The sequence below is a fragment of the Mastigoproctus giganteus genome, chromosome 8, assembly GCF_048544385.1.
Source record: "Mastigoproctus giganteus isolate SK-2022 chromosome 8, ASM4854438v1, whole genome shotgun sequence".
In the NCBI taxonomy this organism is placed as follows: domain Eukaryota; kingdom Metazoa; phylum Arthropoda; class Arachnida; order Uropygi; family Thelyphonidae; genus Mastigoproctus; species Mastigoproctus giganteus.
This window is the reverse complement of record NC_143582.1, coordinates 95,202,436-95,225,022: the sequence shown is the minus strand read 5'-3', so window position 1 is coordinate 95,225,022 and position 22,587 is coordinate 95,202,436. Positions and strand designations below refer to the sequence as shown.

The 22,587-nt window shown below is 37.9% G+C and overlaps 1 protein-coding gene across 1 annotated transcript in view; it reads right to left on the bottom strand.

Annotated features, from left to right (window-relative positions):
* Nucleotides 1–22,587, bottom strand: part of LOC150081722 (protein spaetzle 3-like) — an 85,533-nt gene that overhangs the window by 25,986 nt on the left and 36,960 nt on the right. Inside the window, exon 2 of the mRNA XM_090379595.1 lies at nt 8,602–8,726. Within this exon, the coding sequence (XP_090235721.1) occupies nt 8,602–8,726 (125 nt within the window). The remainder of the gene's footprint in view (nt 1–8,601; nt 8,727–22,587) is intronic.

Below are 22,587 nucleotides of genomic sequence, written 5' to 3'. Positions count from 1 at the left end.
ATCAGCAAGGATACCAAGCGTTCGATTGTTGTCGAAGATTTCAAAAAAAAAAAAAAAAAAAAAAGGAAAGGGTGCTCGCACTTCATACCGAAAGCATTGAGGTTGAACGGAAGGAGGAACGAGTTGCTGCATGTTTAGATTTGGCTGAGATGGCAGACAGCGATCCAAACTTTTTAAAGCCGCCAACTCTTAAACTACCTAGAAACCATCCGTCTGATCAACGATCGCCAGTATGGATTCCGTCATTGTCGATCCACTGGTGATATTCTGGCTTATGTTACCCATTTGTGGACAAATTCAATGGAAAAGTTCGGTGAAACACAAGCAGTTGCTCTTGACATCTCAAAGGCTTTCGATCGTATTTGGTATAAAGGCCTTGTGAACAAACTTTAATCTTATGGTTTGCCAACTGTTTTTTGTAATTGGTTATCCAGTTTTCTCTCTGATCCCTAACTAAGGGTGATGGTAGATGGCTCTGTGTCTTCTAACTTCTCCACTAATGCTGGTGTCCCCCAAGGTTCAGTTCTTTCCCCAACTCTTTTCCTCTTGTATATTATTGACCTTCTTCCATTGACTGGAAATCCTATCCATAGTTTTGCCGATGATAGCACATTGCATTCCACTTTCCATTTTGAGAAACCTTGCCCTGCTCAATCAGCTTCAACTTCTCGAATATTCGCTACCAATTCCTTAAATGCCGATTTCCAGGTAATTCTCCAGTGGGGCAAAGACAACTTAGTTGATTTCAACCCTTCTAAAACTCAGTCTTGTCTTATATCTCGCAAAAAAGTATTCTTCTGCTCCTATGCTTATCTTTAGTGACACTCCGATTTCTAGGCAAAATGATATATCTCTTTTGGGGATTACCTTGACTTCTAATCTCTCTTGGCACAAGCACATTACAAATATTGCTTCCTCTGCATCTAAAACACTTGGTTTTCTCTTTCGTTCTCGGCGTTACTTTTCTTTCAAACAGCTGTTCACTCTGTACAAATCACAAATCACAAATCCGCCCTACCATGGAATATTGTTCCCACATCTGGGGCGGTGCCCTCAAAACCTCTCTCAGGCTTCTTGATTCCGTTCAGAAGAGGGCACTTAGGTTAATTAATGATTCATCTCTGACAGAGTCTCTACATTCGCTGTCTCATCGACGTACTGTTTCTGCTGGATGTCTTTTCTACAGATACTTCCATGGGCACTGTTCTTCTGAATTGGCTTCTATAATTCCCGCTCTCTCTTTCAGAACAGTCCGAACACGTGCCGCCACCAGCCAACATTCATTTACTGTCCAACTTCACTTCAAACCCACAGAACCAACTTTTCATCTTCCTCATTTATTCATTGAACTGGCGTTTTCTGGAACAACCTTCCTTCATAAGTATTTCCTGAAAATTACAGTCTACAGAAATTCAAGTCGTGTCAACAAATATCTTCTTTCGTCTTCTCAACCTCCAACCCAAGCACGGTACTAAGTACTATAGGTTCTAATACCTCTCGTGTTTCGGGTTTTCATAAAAAAAAAAAAAAAAATCATAACCGGTGACGAATCCTGGTATTTTTCGAACGAACCTGAAACAAAAAGACAACCAGCTGAATGGACTAGAGAAAATTCGCCGAGACAGAAGAAACTCCGGTTCCAAAAGTCTCGACCCATAAAAAGGGGATGTTTTTTTAATTTTTTTTATTTGCAATGAGCTGTAGTGTACTGGAAGGAGAGTACTTCCAGTACTGGAAGTACTGTCCAGTACAAGGAGTATAGAGTATAGAGTGTTAGTTGTCAGACGACCCCAGGGGTTTCTCTCAACTCCGCGTTTTGTACTCTGTTTGTGTGTCACAGTACTCTGTGAAGGCCAGAGGTTTCAAAATGTGTGAATGTTAAGTCATGTAATGTCATGTTATGTTGTCCCTCTGACCATTTAGCCGTTGGGCCCCTAGTAGGACCCCCGTTGCCCACCCTATGCGGCGTGGAGGCAGGTCAGGCATAGAGGGATCGCATTTACTCTGGTAGGCCTGAATGGCGATGGTGTCTTCCGAGATGACAATGAGCTGAGCCACCGGGCACTTGTTGTGCAGGAATGGTTTGAGGAACACAGTTCTGATTTCCAGCATATCGATTGGCCTCCGAACTCCCCCGATATCAATTCTCATAGAGCACTTGTGGGACACTATGGAAAGGTATATCAGGCGTCTGGATACACCAATCATCTCCATACCTGCATTGCTGGGCGCATTACACACAACTTGGTTGGCCATACCTCCCGAACGCTTTCGACACCTTGTTGAATCAATACCACGTCGGATAGCTTCCGTACTGAGGGCAAAAGGAGGACCTACGAAGTATTAGGTAGGTGGTCATAATTCAGTGATCACCCAGTGTATAAATGCCTCATTCATAGCCTTAGTTTTTTTGACGCGCAACGCATACTGCCATCACCTCTATAACTAAAGAGACTAATCAACGTATCCAAGCTGAATAAACTTTGTTCGCTTTTAATTCATTCAATGCAGTTTCACTTATATTCAATGTTAGTGCTGTCATTTTTCATGTCAGCATTTTATGTGAGTTTAAGTTATGAAAATTTTTTAAAACTTTGTAATAAGATTACTCTGAACATGTGTTAGGAATTCTTCGTACAGCGGGGCCATGAATTTTACACAGCTCCACTGTACGAAGTGTCGTTTCTTTTTACCGGTTGTGAAGCACATTTGTTTCACAACCGCTGTTTCGCTGAACACTGGTTTGCCACCAGCATTGCCCAAGTTTTCTAAAATGCTTTACCAAAATTAACGCTTATCTATCCATAGGCGCATTATAGCCAAAGTAGCTTATGCGCCATGAAACCCCCACAACAACAACAACAACAACAGCTTATCTATCCCTTGATATTTTGATGTGCATTCAAATTATTCTGTTCTAATCGTCAGATAAAGGTTTTTTGTAGTGAAAGTGAATGACGAAATAAAGTTTATATGTAGTAGAATTGGTGTTCTCTCAATTGCTTAACTATTCCAAAGCGTTTGGTTGCTCAAAAAATGTTGAATAACATTATCTTAGCAATTTTTCCTTTTGCATTATAACCCGTTGTGATTATTTTTTATTGAGGCCGCTAGAGTGCATGGTGCAAATCGGTAGCGTCTTTTGTGTATGTGTGTCAATTGTACGAGATGTCTCTCTCTTAGTTGTGATTTAATAAGGTGTATTTCCAGTTTGAGTGTCTTCTGCCCTGGAAAAGACCGCAGTTTCAAGTTCTGTATTTGGACTTATTTCAAAGCCGGATTTGAGAAGAAATTCCCTCGAGGTGCATGAGGTAAATGGAAGTTTATCTACGAAAAGTTTTAATTATAGAAGCAAACATTGCTAAAGACAATTGGCATTATCAGATTATACCGTATCAGGATCGTGCCGAGACATTTAACATGAAAAGTTATCTTCCCCCTCCACCAATACATGAGAAGCGTCCTTAGAGGATCCCTTAGTAATAGTGTTTTCATTTGCCTTCTTAGACTCCAAAAATTTCTGAATAATATCGAAATCATTTTTCATCCCAGAGAACTGGGATTAAAATGCGATCGCTTCTGAGCATTTAACGTTAACGTAAAGTCCTTTCTGCAGAATATTCAAAGTAAAAATATCTTAATATAATTAAGATATTTTTAATGTCTTTAATGTTGCTATAAACTTGGCTAATATTTAATCAAATTTACCAATGGTAAATTTGATTACAAGGTGATTCACTTATATGTTTGCAGAATTCCGAAAAAAGCGTATTGATGCTGTATTTTGTAGAAATTGATTAGCTAAAATTAATCATTTATTTCAATTTTAGGGGAGCGGTTGCTGTCGTTGATATCCCTGCCTACAAGTAACAAAGTATACGACAGCTTTAGCGGAATTTGCTGCATGTAATGCAGCCCCTGCGATATCTCAAGACAATGACTTTATAAATTATATATTATCAATTATTATATTACAAATATTTATAGTTTATTAATTGTAATATTATATATATTTCAGACTTTATTAATAAATTGATATCGGTGTAGATTTTACGGTTACTCACAGTAAAATCAAGGGGGAAGATGAGATGACAGTCGACATCAAACTACAAATTGTATTTCCCTTCCCCTGCGATATTTGCGAATTGATCCATGTATTAAACATACGACACTAGTCTGGTTCACCTCCATTCTTCGTCACCCTCGCAGGTGAAGAATGGAATGGACATATGCGCTATTCAGTCTATTGTAAATTATTGTAAAATGTACATATTTTTCAGACTTTTTGAAATGATTCCTATTGCCAAAAAAATTAAATCACAGTGACTCTGATTAAAGGCTGCTTTTGGTGTTTTTTTTTTAAATTCACATAAAATGTTCTTTTTTCTATGGTGCTCAAGATCCGGGTCCAAAGCAACTGATTGACCTACTCCCCCCACGGTCCTTGCTCGAAGTCCTGCCTGCTATTAATGTGAAGTCCAAGCCTCAACTGTCACTATTGGAAGGGGCTGAGTTCGAGTCCTATCATAGACTGGATGAATTTCTAATAGTTTCTTTAATTGGAGGCTGTAGTTAGCTGATCTTAGGTTGAGGGGAATGGGGTTCCCTCGTGAGTTATTCCTGGTTTTTCAGCCGCACAACATGTAAATGGGCCCTTGAACGTACACTTCTACAGACATAATACAAAACGGTGCAATATGGTCTAAATCAGTAATGCGCCTTAATACAGTACGATTAACGCATTCTGCATATAAAATAAATGCATCGCATACCTCTTCTTACCCAGATATTTATAAACAAACTCCTACTCATTTCATTATTTATCCCCTCTAATCTGAGCGTGAAATTTAAGTGAGTTACGCTCAGATTTCAAACTGTCTTCTGTACCTCACGTGTATGTGTACGAGCAATTATTTATAGGTCCGAAGCGAACTGTTAGAATGAAGCAAGAATAAAAGAACGCTTTATTACAGGCTTTTACCATTTAAATACAGTACTTGTATGCCATTTTCATACGTCTATGAGAACTGAGATTCATCATCATCATCAGCCATTTTCAATCCACTGCAGGATGAAGGCCTCTCCAGCAACTTTCCAGTTCCTTCTGTTTTGAGCACTGGCCATCCATTTACTACTCAAAAACTCATGAATTTCATCTATCCATCTCCGCCTTTGTCTTCCAGGTTTTCTTCTAGCTCCTCTTGGGTACCATTCTGTTATTTTCTTAGTCCATCTGTCATCATGTCTTCGAGCTATGTGTCCTGCCCAAGACCATTTTAGTTCTTTAGTTTTGATAAGAATGTCCTTTACTTGAGTTCGCTGCCTAATCCATGTGTTTCTCTTCTTATCTAACAGTCTGATTCCCAATATAATTCTGAGAGAACTGAGATTACGATACTGTATCTATATAAGTGGGGAAGATGGCCCAGAGGGTCCATTTAATTTATGGGGAATAATAGATAGAAATTTGAGAAATGCTGCACTAGGGAATCAAAGGTTGTCCACCAATGATGCAGATTGTGATAAGAAGCTCCATGTGAGTTATCTGTTCTGGAAATTAGAAAATGCAGCTTAATTACGTTGTCTTTATATACATATTGACTTTTGGCCTTTAGCTTTCACTCATGTCGAAAATTTCAAAAAGTTTATCTTGTTTAAAATTTATATAATAATCACAGTTCAACTGAAGAATTTTCTGTCGTGTCGATCCTGTGCAGCCCATTGGACAAAAGATGCAATTCTGAAATCAAGCCAGTGCTGCCATCTATACTGGAAACTTTACACAAATTTTTGATGATGGCGTCTGTGTTTTAAATTAAAGTGAGTTTTTTTCGGTTGTTGAAAAGAGATTTATCTTAATTTCTTCCAATCTTTTAATGCTATGATTTTTGTATTTTCACGCGCAATTATGATGTTCGAGATGAACCAATTAATCGATAGCTTATTGAGAAAACACTGAAATTTTCGTCGAGAAATTTTAAAAACATGGATATGAGCAGGGTCGGTCTTAGAGTTCTGGGAGTCGGGTGCAAGAATGAAAACTGGATTTGGGGCCATGTTCGATCGTCGTCCCAGTGACTTTTGAACAACCAACACGCCAAGGACCAACCTTTGATGAGTACAAGGCTTAAGCGTACATTTTTTGTCATAATACGATACATGCATATCCTAATATACAGCTGTACATTTCGAAGCTAATTTATTCCAGGTGAGCGAAGTGTTATTATGCGGAGGAGTCAACGTACTCAATAACTGGAAGTAAATGCTGCTCGAGTCTGCACAGTTCCTTTCCTTAGGCTACTATGCGTTAACGGTTAAACATTAAATCAAGACGAAAGCACTACAGGAAAGGAAGCAGTTCATATTTATAGTGTACAATACCGAGGAACTCGTTGCGATGGTTCTGAATATGAGCTAACAATGTCTTAAATGCATTTTTTTTTCCAAGATGCAAACCGGTTTCTAAATACTACAGCACGAGAACCCGAGGGCTGTTTTAATGCTCTTATAAGGTACTGATCGATATACTGCTCAGTTTTCTATTTTTTTTTCTTCTGAATTTTTCTATCGAATTTTTTTTAGGAGAAGCGTGATTTTATAATGTTAGTTATTGCAACAATTACTTCGAAATGGGATTGAGCGTACAGTATATCTGAAGTAACTGATAACAAAGAAACGCTGAAAATGTACGCAATATTTGTATTTAATATCGATGGTTCTGAATACGAGACCTAGTAAATCATTGCTGGTCCAGCTCCATTGTAGTCTCTACTGATATGAGGTTATACTTTGCTGGTACAACGTACAGGCAGTGAGACGTTTATCGTATGTGGGCAAAAGATATCACGGAATAATTAATTACACAGAAACATGCTTTTGAATTTAAAAACTCTTATCTCGATGAAATAACACTAAGGTGATCGAATGAGAAAATAAGTGATGATCTGACTAAATGACTGCAAGAAAGAATCATTTTTTTAAAATTATTTTTGTATTTTCTGTTGAGTTGACGAATCAACAGCCATTTACAGTTTAGTACAAATACGATTACAATATTTTTTTTTCATATTGATAGTTAAATCTCGGAATTAGGTTGCATAGCGCTAGTGGAATTCCTGGCCTTGCACTGATGACCAAGCAATGACCATCGAAGCTTCCATTTTGGAAGCGGTGGAGTGTCGCGGCGTTACTTATAAAACAACAGCGTCGTACTTCTCTAATGTGACTTTCTGTTGTAGTGCAATAATAGTAGTAGTGGCGATGATGCAAGAAAGCAAGCTTATATATGAGTAGCAACATCCAGAAAAACAAACGGCTTGGGTAAAGAAAGCCTGCACGAGAACGACGACAAACGTCGGATAACTTACGCGGTAAATTAGTTTGCCGATACGGCACTCTAGCGCTGCTCACTCGGTAAACAGACGGTAGGTGTTATCGGACTGGAGCAAAGTCGAGAACGATATACTGATTGACAGGTAGGCGTGGCAAACAATGAAATGATTTATTAATAAACAATTTATGTGCTAGTCCACTCATGATTCTAAAGAAAAAAGGTTAGGTTACCCCCTCCATTTCGGGAGAGGTTCAAGCTCCCATGGGATTCAAGTGGAGGTAACCTGACCTATTTTCACCATTAGGGCATATTATTGAACAAGAAAATAAAAATACGGTCATAAAAAAATTTATTTTTTTATGAATGTATTTCTAAATATGACTGATTCTAAAGAAAAAAGGTTAGGTTACCCCCTCCACTTCGGGAGGGGTTCAAGCTCCCATGGGATTCAAGTCGAGGTAACCTGATCTTTTTTCACCGTTACAGTAAATGTTAGGGCATGTACGATTAGGACAAGTTACCATTAGTGCTGCTACAGTGATACTAAACCGATGTTATCGTGTGTTGTGTTCGCGCACCAATCAGCACGTCGTTTGCCATGCCTACCTGTCAATCAGTATATCGTTCTCGACTTTGCTCCAGACCGTTAACACCTACCGTCTGTTTACCGAGTGAGCTGCGCTAGAGTGCCGTATCGGCAAACTAATTTTCCGCGTAAGTTATCCGACGTTTCTCGTCGTTCTCGTGCAGGCTTTCTTTACCTTCGCCAAACAAACAACACGCACTTTTCCCATCCATAACCAAATTGTTAGTTAATTTGGTTATGGATGGGAGACCTTCCACAATAACAGATGGAAGCACGTTCCAACAATCAGCCACCCTCTGGATGAAGGCAAACTTTCGCACATCTATCCTGAAATCGTCCTTTTTCAACGTAATACCCCCTCATGTGTATAGTCTCAGCAAGAGGAAGAATGTCATTCACATTCAGCTTACTCAATACATTCAAAGCCTTAAACACCTCAATCAGAACACCTAGTAGGTGCCTAGTCTCCACAAGCTGCAATTTTCTTTCTAGGTAACAGCACACTTTTGTTCACTTAATAATACACACCTTAAGAATGAAATTTTTCATTAATTTGAAATAATAATTTAGTAGAGTTATTAGAATGAATTAACTGCCTTGAATTATTCCTTATTCGTTTTTTTATTAATCGTTAGAATATAGTCGGTGATAAGGCAAACTAAAGGTTAATTAACTTACTTACTTGGGATAATTGGATCCTGGGCTGGGACAGTACAACTGGTTTAACTTCCTAATGCACGGGAATCCGCGCATTATCTCTCCGTGGAGGCGTAGACCTAATGTAATGGACACGATTGAGAGTACCATCTAGAAAACAGTAAAGAAAAGCGCTTGCTTTATCGGTATTTCATGTATACATAAATTCACTCATGTCATTTGAACTATCAATACATGAAACCGTATTATTTCTACACGTGTTTCACTGTCCTTCCACTCCTGTATGGTGTCAGAAATATTTATTTTTATTCTGTAACATTTCCCTGAAAGAAGAGCCTGACTTCTTAATATAAAAGCGTTATGTCTTAAAGGCATTTTTTACGTTCAATAAACTCCAGTCCCGAAATTAGTTGCTTGCAAGAGCCTGGTTGGGGCTTCAAAGAATCCATGACTATATTAGCATTTTGTCTTAGCCTTCTGGATCTGATCCATCACGAATCCAATCTAGAAGCCTACTACAAACTACTCAAGCATTAGTTGAAGACTTAAGGAAAAACAGAGTGCTAAACAGAAAGGCAGAACAATCGGATGCATGGAAATAATTGTTTGGTATGGTAAACTGGTTAATTTTTCCTCCTTCGTAACTTCAGTCAGATAAGTGAGTTTGGTGTCATTTTGTCTGTTTTTCTAGGTTTTATTTGTGACAAAGTGGAGCAACGTAGCATTAAGGGCAAGTTACTGCTATCGATAAAGAGATGGTCAAGTGAAAGAAGCCAGAGTGGTTATCAATGGACATTACTCTTCGTGGGAAATTGGTTGCTTGCAAGAGCCTGGTTGGGGATTCAAAGAGTCCATGACTATTTAAGCATTTTCGTTAGCCTTCTGCATCTGATCCATCACGAATCCAATCGAGCAGCCTACGACAAACTACTCAAGCATTGGTTGAAGACTTAAGGAAAAACAGAAAGGCAGATCAATCGGATGCATGGAAATATTGTTTGGTATGGTAAACTGGTCTTAAATCCCCCTCCCACTTTGTAACATCAGTCAGATAAGTGAAATTTGGTGTCATTTTGTCTGTTAGAAAGAACACTGCTATGTGAATTCATTAGTTACCTTCTCACTAGATGGAACCTAAATCGCAGTTAAAATATTTCTGAAATGTAGTTCAAGGAGATAACAGAAAACACAAACATGGGGGGAAAAATAATTAATGCAACATTATTTGCTTCGAAAATTTCGATTTGAACATTCTGTACTAAGTTTTGATTTTTTACGGTAACGAAGTCCAGTTTATTTTGCAAGTTTGCAAATATAGCTCAACGTTTAAAGGTTTTTCCTGTGGAAAATTTTCTACTTGAACTCTAATGTTAAGATAGCGTTCGTCTGTATGCCTTTTCACTTCTTTTGTATTTTAGAGAATTATTATATTTGTTGGAATACTTGTGAACATTCGAAGAGTTTGGCAAGTTACTTTTTTAAGCGTGATATTCTTAATGAATGTCCTGTTTAAAAAGTAATTTAATAAAATATTTGTTTAGACTGTACCGATTGTCTATTTTAGTGAAGCGTATTGCAACATGGAGTTGATGCATCTGCAACGAAAGAAATTAATAAAAGAAAGGAAAATGTTAATTTTTTTCAAACACATTGGTGTGAGTATCAATTTCAAGCTACTCGTGTTTATTGTACACATGCAAAACACACGTGAATTATTCATGAAATTAAATTCGCCATTTCAATAATTCTCTTCGGATATTAGCATTCGTTAGAATGAAAACTATTTGACTTCTTTTTAGGGTCCGTAGTCTAACGAAGGACCCTTATAGTGTAACTCGGTTGTCTGTTTGTATTTTAAAATATTAAAAATGGCGGCGCCAGACAGGAAAATGTGAATAATTATCGTGTCCTCCCCTCTATTTCCGTCGCTAATGGAGCTAAAATTTTAAAAATCACATGAGCTATGAGTTATTCGATGCTCATTAAGGGAAAACTATTCCGATTGAAATCTATCATTTACTTTTCTGTGTTAAAATTAAAAACCAATTTTTTATTGCACTTCGATAGCGCGCTTCTTTGTAATAAACAACTCTCCTTTTGGTGACGGAAAGGTTGCTAAATAGTTGGTTAATAATTCTATAAAGGTCATTTATAAATTTTGCGAGTAGTATTTTTTTTAACAATTTTCAAAGCTGGAGTTGTCCCGGCAAGGAGGTACTCAGAGAGCCAGTGGTGGGGAGGAGCCTGCGCGGCGTTTTGCATGGCCCTCACCTGCCAGTCGCTTCTCCCACCCTTGTCATTCACAACAACTGGAAAGACTCAAATAGACGTTTTCGTTAGTTCCTCAGTTTTAGGGCAAGCCGGGTACTGGAAACTTTTTCAGTTACCATAAAGCTCTCGATTTGAGATACTACACTAACGACCATTCGTGACTACGGATCCTTCATCCTGAGTGTCCGGCAATCAGTAGTTGACCGATTTATTTTTTCTTCAATCAGGTATTGCAATAAACATTGAGCTTTTCTTTCAATTATATCAAAGCAGAAAAAATTCGGCATTTCTTTCTCACTCGCGCGTGCCCAAAGAGACCCGAAGGGCTCTTTTCGGAAGAAAAAAATATTAGAAGGAATATGGATAAAATGTGGATAAAATTTGTTTATTTTACAAAGAACCATTCCTTCTAATAATTGGCACACTTCTTATATCCTTTTATTGGGCATATTGGTTTATTAGAAATTTAGCGCCTAGTTATTAGGAGTTGCATCTCAATGTTTTGTACCAGTTTCAAACGAGTGGGGTCTTTTTAATCAAGTTATTACTATGTGTTTAGAAAACTAAGGATTTGTCCTTACGCGAGTCTTAATTTTATACTAGATTCATCTTTATACCTTTGTTCATCACTAGAAGTTCTTTATTGAGATAGTAGGATGGCTTTAAAACTCTATTTCAATCACTTCTCGCTTATCATGCAATAACGGCCTCAAGGCAACATAATGGCGGTATTTGTCGAACGCCAGACAATACAAAAAGACAAAGGAAAGCTATGAAAACTGCTATCGCCGTTCTTCCAAACAAAGGTGGATATTAAAACTTCTTTGTAGCTTATGACTTTAATCAAGGTACGCTTCCTTTCGCTATGTCACCGCCTACTTTAATGAATATAATAAGCTCACGCATTATTACATAAACTGATTAGCTCAATTTATACTACACTAGACCGCGACTGATTAAAAAAAAGTTTTTAGAAGCGCTTATGAAAGTATCAAAGCTTGCTGAGATCATCATTTTTCTACTGCAGCTAATGCTTTCGAATTGCTGGGACCTCGAAGGGAACCTTCGAGAGACCACCGGCCCGAGAGAGGAGAGAGCAAGCAAGCAAACAAACAAACAAACACCTTTTAGTAACTTTTAAACGAGTAGGGCTGGGATTTGAAAACTGCAATCTATAAAACTATAATATGAAAACTATAATCACAAAGTACTTATCTAATGATGAACTGTTCGTTGTAAAGTTCTTCCAGTGGTTTTTAGAAATGAGTGGTTCCTGTATGCTTTGATAATTTGAAGAGGCAACACTTTTGGAATATTTGGTTTATAAGATGGCTAAACTGATCTGTTGCCATTCGTAATATCCAAAGAAGAATTATCCAGCTGGACATTGTATTGCAAAGCTTCTTATGTTAACTTGTAATATCATAACTTTTAGACAGCTTATTACTCGCATACTAGATGCCCCTAAAATAGATAATGCCATCATCACAAACGATAGACAGAGAGAGTCGCAGACTGCAATTGATCCTTGCAGTCTGCTGGGCTAAATTCTGCAAAACCTTGCAGAATTTAGCCTATTTGTTTCCATCATGTAGCTTGCATGCGCAACTGAGAAACTGCATTTCGACAGAAGCTGTAAAATCAGTTTACTAACCAATATCTTCTTCCTGATCGAACTCGATGCTAAAGAGACTAGTATTAACGGAACCGGAACGCAAGCCATTTGAAATCCTCAAATTCCACAGTCAGTCAGAGGTCATGTCTAGATTATTCCTTCCACAAAGAAGCTTATTATTCTAGATTATTCACTATATCACTAGATTATTCCTTCCACAAACTGGAAGATTCCTTCCAGTTTGTGGAAGGAATAATGGAATTCTCGTAAGCAGCAGGGTCTTTGTATTGAACTATGTGGCGACCCTTCCCTAACTATATTAAACGTTCCTGGTCCTTTTTAAATCGTGGGATTATAGTATCATTGGTGGTGTTGCTTTTAATCAACAGTTTGAGTTTTCAACTGTTGCATTTAACTTATGTTTATTACTGTAATCAGAAGTGTATGTAAATTGAGGTTCTTTTTGATTTATATAATGTCTTTATTGCAATCAGCGAAAATAAGTAAATTTTACATGTATGACTGATGCAATACCCATAACAGCAAAAATGCTAGGGGTTTAACATAGAAACAAACTAAAACTCTAGCAACAAAAAAATAAGTTGGAAACACATGAAAATTTTTTTTTACTATATCAACAAACCAATCAAGGAAAAATAGTGACATTCACTCGGTTGAAGATGAGAGCTGCTCCCCGACGATACGTCTTCTGTAGGCTTTGTCCTCAATGAATTTCTTATAGTCAGCATCCATATCTTGGACGTTTTGGAGCATCTCTATTGGCAGGAATCTGTCGCCCTTCCTGAGAATCCACGCCACGGACTGTAAAGAAGGGCCCTTAAGGGTCTGGTGGGGGAATTCTCCAACTACAAATCTGCCAAAAACTTGGTGTGTTGATTTCACCCACTATCATTTTAATGGTGACGAGTAAGCGGAGGGTGAAGATCCGTTCTGAGACTTTTCTGTAGTTTAGAAGTTTGGTCATTTCTGAAGTATGTGCGACGGGTGGAAGCTTGTGCTTGAAGAGCACCCACCGAAGAAGCCAGTACTCATCAGATGAGATGGTTTTTGCTGCCGACGCCCAGATTTCAGATCCGTAGGTAATGACTAGCTGAAGAAACCAGTAAATATATTGAATGGTGTATTGAGACTCTGTGACATGGAGGTGTTGTTTGGCAAGCCATCTGGATCGGCAGACCTTGTTGTGAATATCTGCCACATGGTGTTTAAAGCTAAGCTTAAGGTCAAAGATGACCCCGAGATCTCTGTGCTTGGTTACTGGAGGGATGGACGTTCCACGGATTTTCAGGTTTAGTTGAGTTGGGTGTGATTTGAGTGAGAACACCATTTGTGCATATTTGTTTGGGTTAATCATTTGAATTGTTAATGCAAATAGTTTTGTAATTTAACAGTTATTTTCGAATACGAACGTCACATAATATGAACCCTACTAGCATTTGGCTGTCCAGGGTGAGACCTGATGTCTCTAACCGAATATAAAGAATTTAACTTGAAAAAAAAAAAAAAAACATCTTAAAGCGAAAAACCTTAGCTGCAAAGTAGACAGGATCGTCTCAATAAGCTCTGGTGTACTGTCGTAAGCTCTAAAATTAGTTATTTTTAATCACAAAGCAGTGTAATGCAAATTGGACAAATTTGAAATTCTGGCCATTGTATCCCTCGTACGCACATTTCATAAACTGATTAGGTTTACAAAGACAGTCCCTAATAAGGAAGGGGAAGTCGTCTTCAAGTAGGCAACTATAAATAATCACCGCGACCATTTATAACTATTTATTTCTAAGTTTTCAGAATATTATTTTTTAAGCAATAAAAATTGTGGTTAATTAAATTTAAATTCTCATTCTTTATCCTTTGGATTAATCGCTGTTCTCTCCAGTTGTTCTTTAAAGCAACGTCAACATTGGTCCTACTGCAGTTTCTTAGCTATCGACAGTTCTTAAGTGAGTTTTGTTGTACTGCCTTAATCCGCCTTAATGTGGCGATATCCCGAAGCTCCATGCGCCGCTCGAACTCTCACCTATCTCTTGTAAGAGAAATCATTATATTCTGCGTCGTAATTACTTACATCTATCTTAGTAATTTCTGATACGCACACCCCTCCTTTTTCATGTAAAATATTTTTGTAGAGGGCTTTTAAGGCAGTTGTCACGCTGCGGGATCTCTGCCATTACAATACGCTTCATTTTTCTCCAAACAAAGAATGCTGCTTAATAATTTTAGTATCGGCACGAATTCATTTTAAAGGACTGAGGTACTTAGCATATTTCTTTCGGTATATTCATTGCCTTTGAAATTTTTAACAGTGGCCATCCATCTTTGTTTTTAAATAACCAACTGCTGTGAGTGCTGCGACCTGGCCGGCCTATAACTGATTTATTTATTATAATGAAATGTTTATCTTCAGCTTTTTTTTTTGCTTAAAAATATGTGAACACCACAGTAACAATTATTATTTGGCATTTTGTTGTTTTATGGTGAAATTTCGCGGTGTGTTTCTTATTTTCCTGATTAGTTGAATCTAGTATTCCTTTAGGATTCGACAGGTGTAACATTTTTGTAAGTTAGGAGCTCAATAACCCCATATTTTTCGGACTGCGTTTTCAAAGATGCTTTAATTTAAAACAGAGCAACACAAACGAACAAACACCACACAAAACACATACTAATTAGACACTATTATTGAACTCGTATTAACTAGAAACCATTAGCTACATTGAGCTCCTATTCGGAACTTGTTTCGTCACCATCAATGCTGAAGTTATGAACTAAGAGATGTTGCTTTTCAGTCCACTCTCTCATGAAGAATTCGGATAATTTAAAAAAGAGATTGTCAAAAAATTAGCACATGCATGAATCTTAAAGGGAAGGTTAGTGAAAGCTAGCGAGAATTTTTGTATCGATAAATATATCATATTGATCATTATATTCTATTGGGATTAAAGGTCCACAAGCGTGCGCTCATAACCGTAAGTGTATTGTCTGCAGGTCAGTTCATGGGCCGAAACATCTGGAATACCTAACGGAGGAAACCCTACCCTAACTGCAACTTAAAATGAAGAGGACTTCAGAAATTACTCCACTCGTCGACAGGAATCGAACTCAGACCTCTCCAAAGGATTTACAGAGAGAGAGATGTATCGTGTGGACTGGGCTGCCACAAAGGACTTGGTCAAATATAAAAGGAAGAATTTAAGAGCTCCAAAGAATAACGGCGGCCCTATATAAGCCACGATTTAATAAATCGAATATATGTCGGGATTTAATGAATAAAATTAATATATAGCGGAATTTAATGAAAAAAATTCTTTTTATACTCTGTATACTCATCCGAGTGTACAACTTAATTGTAACTGTTTAAGGCAACCGATATAACGGTGCTTTAGTTTACAAGGAAGTTTTGTGGCGGCATACTAATTCGACCTCGAAAATTTAGTTTTCACTCCTGTCTTCCGGTCGATTTTTAATATATGTTCTGAGATTCGTCTTTGGTACACGCATGCATGCTGCTTAATTTTAAGTTATTTAACAACGATAACTTCCTTATAGAGGAGACTTTTCCCATTTAGTAGTCTTTATATGGCTGCCGGGAGAAGCAACACGGTTTTTATATGCTATGTGAGTTCGCAAACCACTTTTTCTGAATGTGGTCTTCCTTGAGGAATTATGACATTCTTATCAGTGAAGTCGTAGATCATATTATCATAAAATGGTAAATGGGATTAGTTTGTCCAGTCTCTCTCTCTCTCCCTCTCTCCTTCTTTCAAGCAATTCATTTCAGATCGCCTCGGGGTATGCTGATATTGGTGATAATACAGCATGAATTTTATATCAAATGTCCTTCCTGAATGAACTGTCGTTACCAATACCTTAAGCTAATTTATCAGGAGTATGGAAAAAGGGGGAAACTGAGGCATCCACTGTTAATTTTTTTTTTTTTTGCAAATGTTTTTATATGCGATTTCTTTGTGAAATTAGTGTTGCTGCTTTATGCAGTTAGGGTTACCGCTAGAGGTTCCAATGTTAAAACAAAGTAACTGCCACTCAAAAAATAAATATAATATGCATTTGGGCATCGTTCTCAAATGGCTGGGATAAGCAAACAGTCCAAGAGGAGCGTTTCCATTTTTTTTTAAAAGATTCGATAACGCAGCTGGTTTCAAGATGGCGGATCGGAAAAAAAAAGTCCTTCTGAGGACCCCTTCCTCATGCATATGTCATATAAATTGAAAATTTGGTGTTAATTGGACTCTAACAATAGTACTTAGCCACAGTTTTGACATTTGTTACCTAAATGCACATTACACATGCATCTGGTGACTCAATGTAAAACACTTCTTTCATGAAGTCACTAGATGCATGTGCTTTTTGTGTAGCATGTATAAAAACATGCCCCACGCTCACACAAACTATCGTTACTGATTTACTGTTGCATTCGCAAAGGTTATTCAAATGATCACTAGAGGACGTCGTTGGAGATGACTCACTTTGCTGGAGCTGTTGCAACTCTTAAGGGCTTTCTATGCCTGAGCAATCTTTAATTTGCTTTGCTTGCTTTGTGTCATGGAAACTGGCGATATGAGCACCTCTAAACACTCTTTGAACAATTTGAATCTTTTAAGTGAGGACTAAGGTCTGTCCAATGACAAAGTATGGACGTTACTGGGTTTGCCAAAGATGAGGATCTTGATGGCCAAGGAAACCTAAAAAAACAGTGGATGTCATTTATTGTTTTTGTTGTCATGATGTTATTTGGCATTGATGGTATTGCTTCTTCCTGACACCCTTCACTGGCATGTACTTTTGCTGCTCTATAATTGGCCTATGCAAATGCATACGCATAATCTCTTACTGCCTGTGGATTGTATAGGCAAAAATCTCAGTCCCTTCTAAAGCAATGCGATGTCAATGTCGCTTCTGATATTGACTGAGTTGATGTGAATGTAGTTTGATAGATACAATGCCAGTAAATCTTCAGATGTTTCAAAAGTTTTAAACTCTCAGATTACAATAAATTTAAAGCTGTCTGAACTAAAGTGAAAAAATAAAGGTTCGAAACTTCGTAGAGATTTTATCAACCTAGTAAGGTTTAATAAAATAATTTATTATAAACACAGAGTAAGTATTTTAAATCATTTTGGAATATAGTAAAACTTCTGTTCACAGTTTACAAGTCTCTGTTAAAATGATAACTGAATTCTTGACAATTATTTTAAATCACTAGAAAATATTTTTCCGCTTTCTACTATTACTTTCCGTTTTTGGAGCTTGGTACTTTTTCCATTAATAACTATTAATTACAAGGCACTGTCAGAAACCATTACTTCCTTAAAAAATAAAGATCTATCTGAATGACATGAGGAAATTCCATTTATTATACGGATACGGGAACTTTCAGTTCTTTCTCTTCCTGTCTTATAAATTTATTGATTGTTTCTTTGGCCTCATATTATATATATAATTTAATTTGGATTTATTCATCCACTCCACAAAAAGGTGCTAGACACCTAGCTGAAAATTACCAGCACATATCCTTTTAAATTCTTTGGTTAAATTATTTGATACCGTAGTTTTCTCATAGGTTTTCAATTCTTTAATTCTTCAAAAGAATGCTTTTCATTGTGAAGGTTCAATGAGTCCTCCCTAGCCGCATAGTCGCGAGCAAATAAGTTCTAGCGCCTTTAAAATAATAATTCAAATTAAAATATTTTTGCTGGTTCAGTGTTAGTATATTTTTCCCCACTTTTTTACAAGCTTTATCTGTTGTAATGGACTCTGGAAATCGCATAGATGTAATTTTTACAGATTTTCCAGATTCTTTGCTATTCGTTTTTATGTATTAACGATCTAGCGGTAGTTCTGAACAGATTGAATGTTAAATTTCTAGTACCTACCGATTCAAAGCTTTATATAGAGATGTGAATTGCCCTTCTCACTATTGATCTGCATGGATGTTTCATTTGGTTTTCTGGTATCAGATAACATCCGATACCAGTTTGGTTTCATGTTTCCAGTATCCAAGTCAAGTTTCGAAAAAATTTAGCAGCGTACTGTAAAATACAAATTAAATTTTTACGTTCACTTGTACAAGGAAACTATGAAGTATATTTACTTTGATATCGTTTATAGCCTTTGGCGAAAAGGCGTGTCATTACCCAGTCTGTTTCTTTCATATTTCTTTGTCACGTTCCAATACTTAAATTTTCACGTTTCAGGTAATCGAATACACGCAATAAATATTATGATTTTCAATTTCGAACTGATCATAGACGTAATAAATATTACTCGACATATAGTGCAAGGAGGTCACAGGCTTTTTAAAACGCAAATTAAATGCTCCCCTCCTTCCCACAGGTAACTGGTTGCCCTTTGAATTTATTCCAACTGTCAGTCTCAGCCACCCGAGGACAAATTTTTGTTCCAGCGACTCTCTGGCTAAAAGAACATTTCCTATAATCTAATCTAATCCTCAACCCCTGTAATTTGAATTTATGATCCTAGTTCTGAAATTCTTTATAACAGTGAGAATTCCACCTTCATTTATTTTACCAATTCCTCTCAGAGCTGAGCCTTGTAAACTACAATTAGGCCATCTTTGAGGTGCCTAGTTGACAAACTTTTGTAGCCCACATAATCGGAGTTCTTTCCTCATACTGCAAAACGTCCTTCAGATCGTCCTTCTGTCGATCTCACCATGAACCAAACTAGATCATTAAAAAATGCATTTTTGCCATTACTCATATACTGGCCAAAACCTTTTTCATGTTGAGTAAAGTTGGGTATTTAATTTGATCATGTCGGATCTCAAATTATATAAAAAAATAATAAATGAAAATGTTAACAAAATTTATTAAAAGATTTTTGAAGTATATTATGATGTTTAAAATCTATTATAAAATATTACAGGATGATTCTTAATTTTTTTTTTGTTTGTTTTTTACCTCTGTTCTCTCTTCTACCCTCAATAAAATATTCCCTGAAGGTTGTACAATCTTCTTAAAACAACTTTAAAATAGTACAGTCGCATTTTAAGTTTGTTTCAAAGTATATACTGCATTTCATTCTTTAGGCACCCACGATATCATCAGATATCAATTTGTTTCTTTTGTATCCTCTTGTATAGCACGAATGTGAGCCCGCATTTAGAATACTGCATTCAGATCTGGGCGACACTTAAAAAGACCTTCTAGAAAGGGTTCAGAGAACAGCAATCAGAGGGATGCTAATCGATGTTCATACGAGGAGTGGACTTCTAAGTAAAAGCTTGGCGAACTAGACATCGTAGGGGAGGTATATAAATCCCTGAAGGGAATTAGAGGATGTGATTTCACTGGCAAAAGAGAGAAGAAATCGGGAGCACACAAATGCAACATTTTGGGGAGTAATAGAAGGCTAGATCTCATTAATATTCCTTTAGGGCAGCGTGTTGAAAACAATTGAAATGAATTGCCTGTAACGGTGGTCGTAGTTGACAATTTCGTTAAATTCAAAGCAGGATTCAATAGGCACTTATGGCAATGGGGAAGGTATAAATGAACATTTTATTAGCATATGCAGAAAAAAAAGTTCGCCATCTGACATCACTTAGTCATTATAATACCAACACTTATTATATACTTTTTTTTTTTATCCTGCGTGGACAGATCAGTGTTTTCTTTTGCATTTATAAACTATGATTTTGTGGCTATCTTAGCCTCAAGTTCCTGTACTGTTTTTTTTTTTTTTTTTTTTTAAATATGGATTCCTCAATATCCTCTGCTATTTTCTTCTCAATTATAGGTTTCAAATGTCTAGATACATTCTGAGAATATTTTCTTGTTTGACTTCAGATCAGGTGATACTCTGTGATAGCCAGTCAGAATTGGTTGGAAATTCTACTGCCGATATTGATAGTCCCAGATATTGTTTATTCTTGAAATTCAGCTGGAATGAAGCAATTCGAGGATGCACCAGTATTTTGTTCAGCTCGCATCATATCCAAATCTGCCCGAAGTTGTGAACACAACATTCTACAGACGCAGTACACACAGGACCAACAGTAACACTGCTATAATAATAATGATAATAGTGGCACATGAAACAAATAACGATCATCCCGATCGTTGTCAAAATTGTCAATGTGTTTTCTGTAATTTATAATGAGCTTTTCCACCTGTAACAAGTTAAGGTAATAGTGAAAATTCGCATTAGGCCTACCGAAAAATTGAACTCATCTGCTAATGCGTAATGTGCCCATAAATTGTGTTCATCGGTCGATTTGTCTGTTTCTCTGGACGAAAATCTTGACCAAATCACATCCACACCTGAGACCGACTAATTCAGCCACTGAGTGAAAAAAGCCCATAAAGGTTTCTCGCGTTACTGAAGGGATTCGAACCCGGGCCCTCACCACCCACTGTGGTAAGAATGGTGATTATAACCACTGCTATCCGCACCGACAAATGATAATGGGTAGTAAAACTTTCATAGCACCGAAATATAACACTTTTTTCTTTTTAGAGGTCGGGTGTGAACTTATTCATGTGGACACTGACAGCAGCTCAATACAGAACTACACTGGTGTGCAAAACTTAAGGACCAACACTATTTCTAAAGGTTACAACCACAAAATCAAACGAAACAGCCTGTGGCGATTTTCATAACTGTGGCTGTTCAGTAGAAAGCTGGTGCACATTCAAAATTTTGAATCGTGATGAGAGGGGTCACATAAACAGATAAAAGCAGCAGTTCAGCAGTTATGTGCAAATTACAGAATGGTGAGCACGATTGTTACAGACGTTCTATTGGTTTCATACAATGCTACAGACAACAAAATGGCCAGTAGTAGACAACATCTGGATGATTTTACCCGGGGTCGAATAATTGGGCAGTTCGAGGAAGGTCGGAGTGTGACTGCAGAGGTCGGTATCGCGCATAGCATCGTCTCACGTGCGTGGTCGGCCTTCAGAGCGATAGGTACAGTGTTCGAAGGACCAGTGGTGGTCGTCCACGAAAAATAACATCCAATGATGACCGATATATACTCCTACAGGCCAAGAGGAACCAGATAGCGGGATCCATTGCAAACCAATTGCACGGGACGCAGGATATCACGGTTTACTGTGGCCAAGCGACTCCACAAAGGTGGACTGTTTGCTCGACGGCCAGTGCGCTGTGTCTCTTTAACACCTGCCCATAAAAAAGACACCGTTTACAGCGGTTCATCGAACACAAGGACTGGACAGCAGCGCAATAGAGTAAGGTACTCTTTACTGATGAGAGTAGATTCAGTCTCAGCAGCGATTCTGAACGTCAGCTGATCTGGCGAGATGTTGGCACACGGTATCACCCCGCAAACATCATTGAAAGGGATCAATATGGAGGTCGAGGTGTTCTCGTCTGGTGAGGCGTTATCTTGGATAGACGTACACAACTCCAGAAACTGGAAGGCAGTACTGTAACCCGTGCACGCTACTTTACTGGGGTAAACCTTCCCCATGTGCGTCTGTTCCGAGGTGCCATTGGTCCCGAGTTCGTGTTTATGGATGATAACGTCACACCCCATCGCACTGCAGCTGTTGATATGCTTTTGGGAAGTGAGGACATTGTTCGTATGGATTGGCCTGCCCGTTCCCGTCAATCTAAATCCCATCGAACACACATGGGACGCTCTGGGGAGACGCCTAGGGGCACGTCCACACCCACCAGAAAATGTGCACCAGCTGAAGATGGCGCTGACAGAGGAATGGATGATGTTACCGCAAGAACTTATCAACAACATTGTTCTAAGTATGGACAGGCGGTGCAAAGCCTGCATCGACATTAGTGGTGGCCATATCTCCTACTGAGGACCACCTCTTCCCTTTGTTCCCTCTTTGGCAGTGATGCATCTGTATCATTGTAGGCAGTGCTATGTTGCCATTTTTGAATAAAATCCCTCGGTGCCGTTTTGTTTCCGTTGTTGTTTCCTTCATTTCTGTATCTCACGAGGTTCCTTTGGCATGCTTTTCCCATATTCAGGCCACTCCTATGAGAAGCTACAGGTGAAAACCTGACTGGTCCTTAAGTTTTGCACATCAGTGTATTCTGGGAACACTACATTCATCCATGGAGTGTTTTGTAATT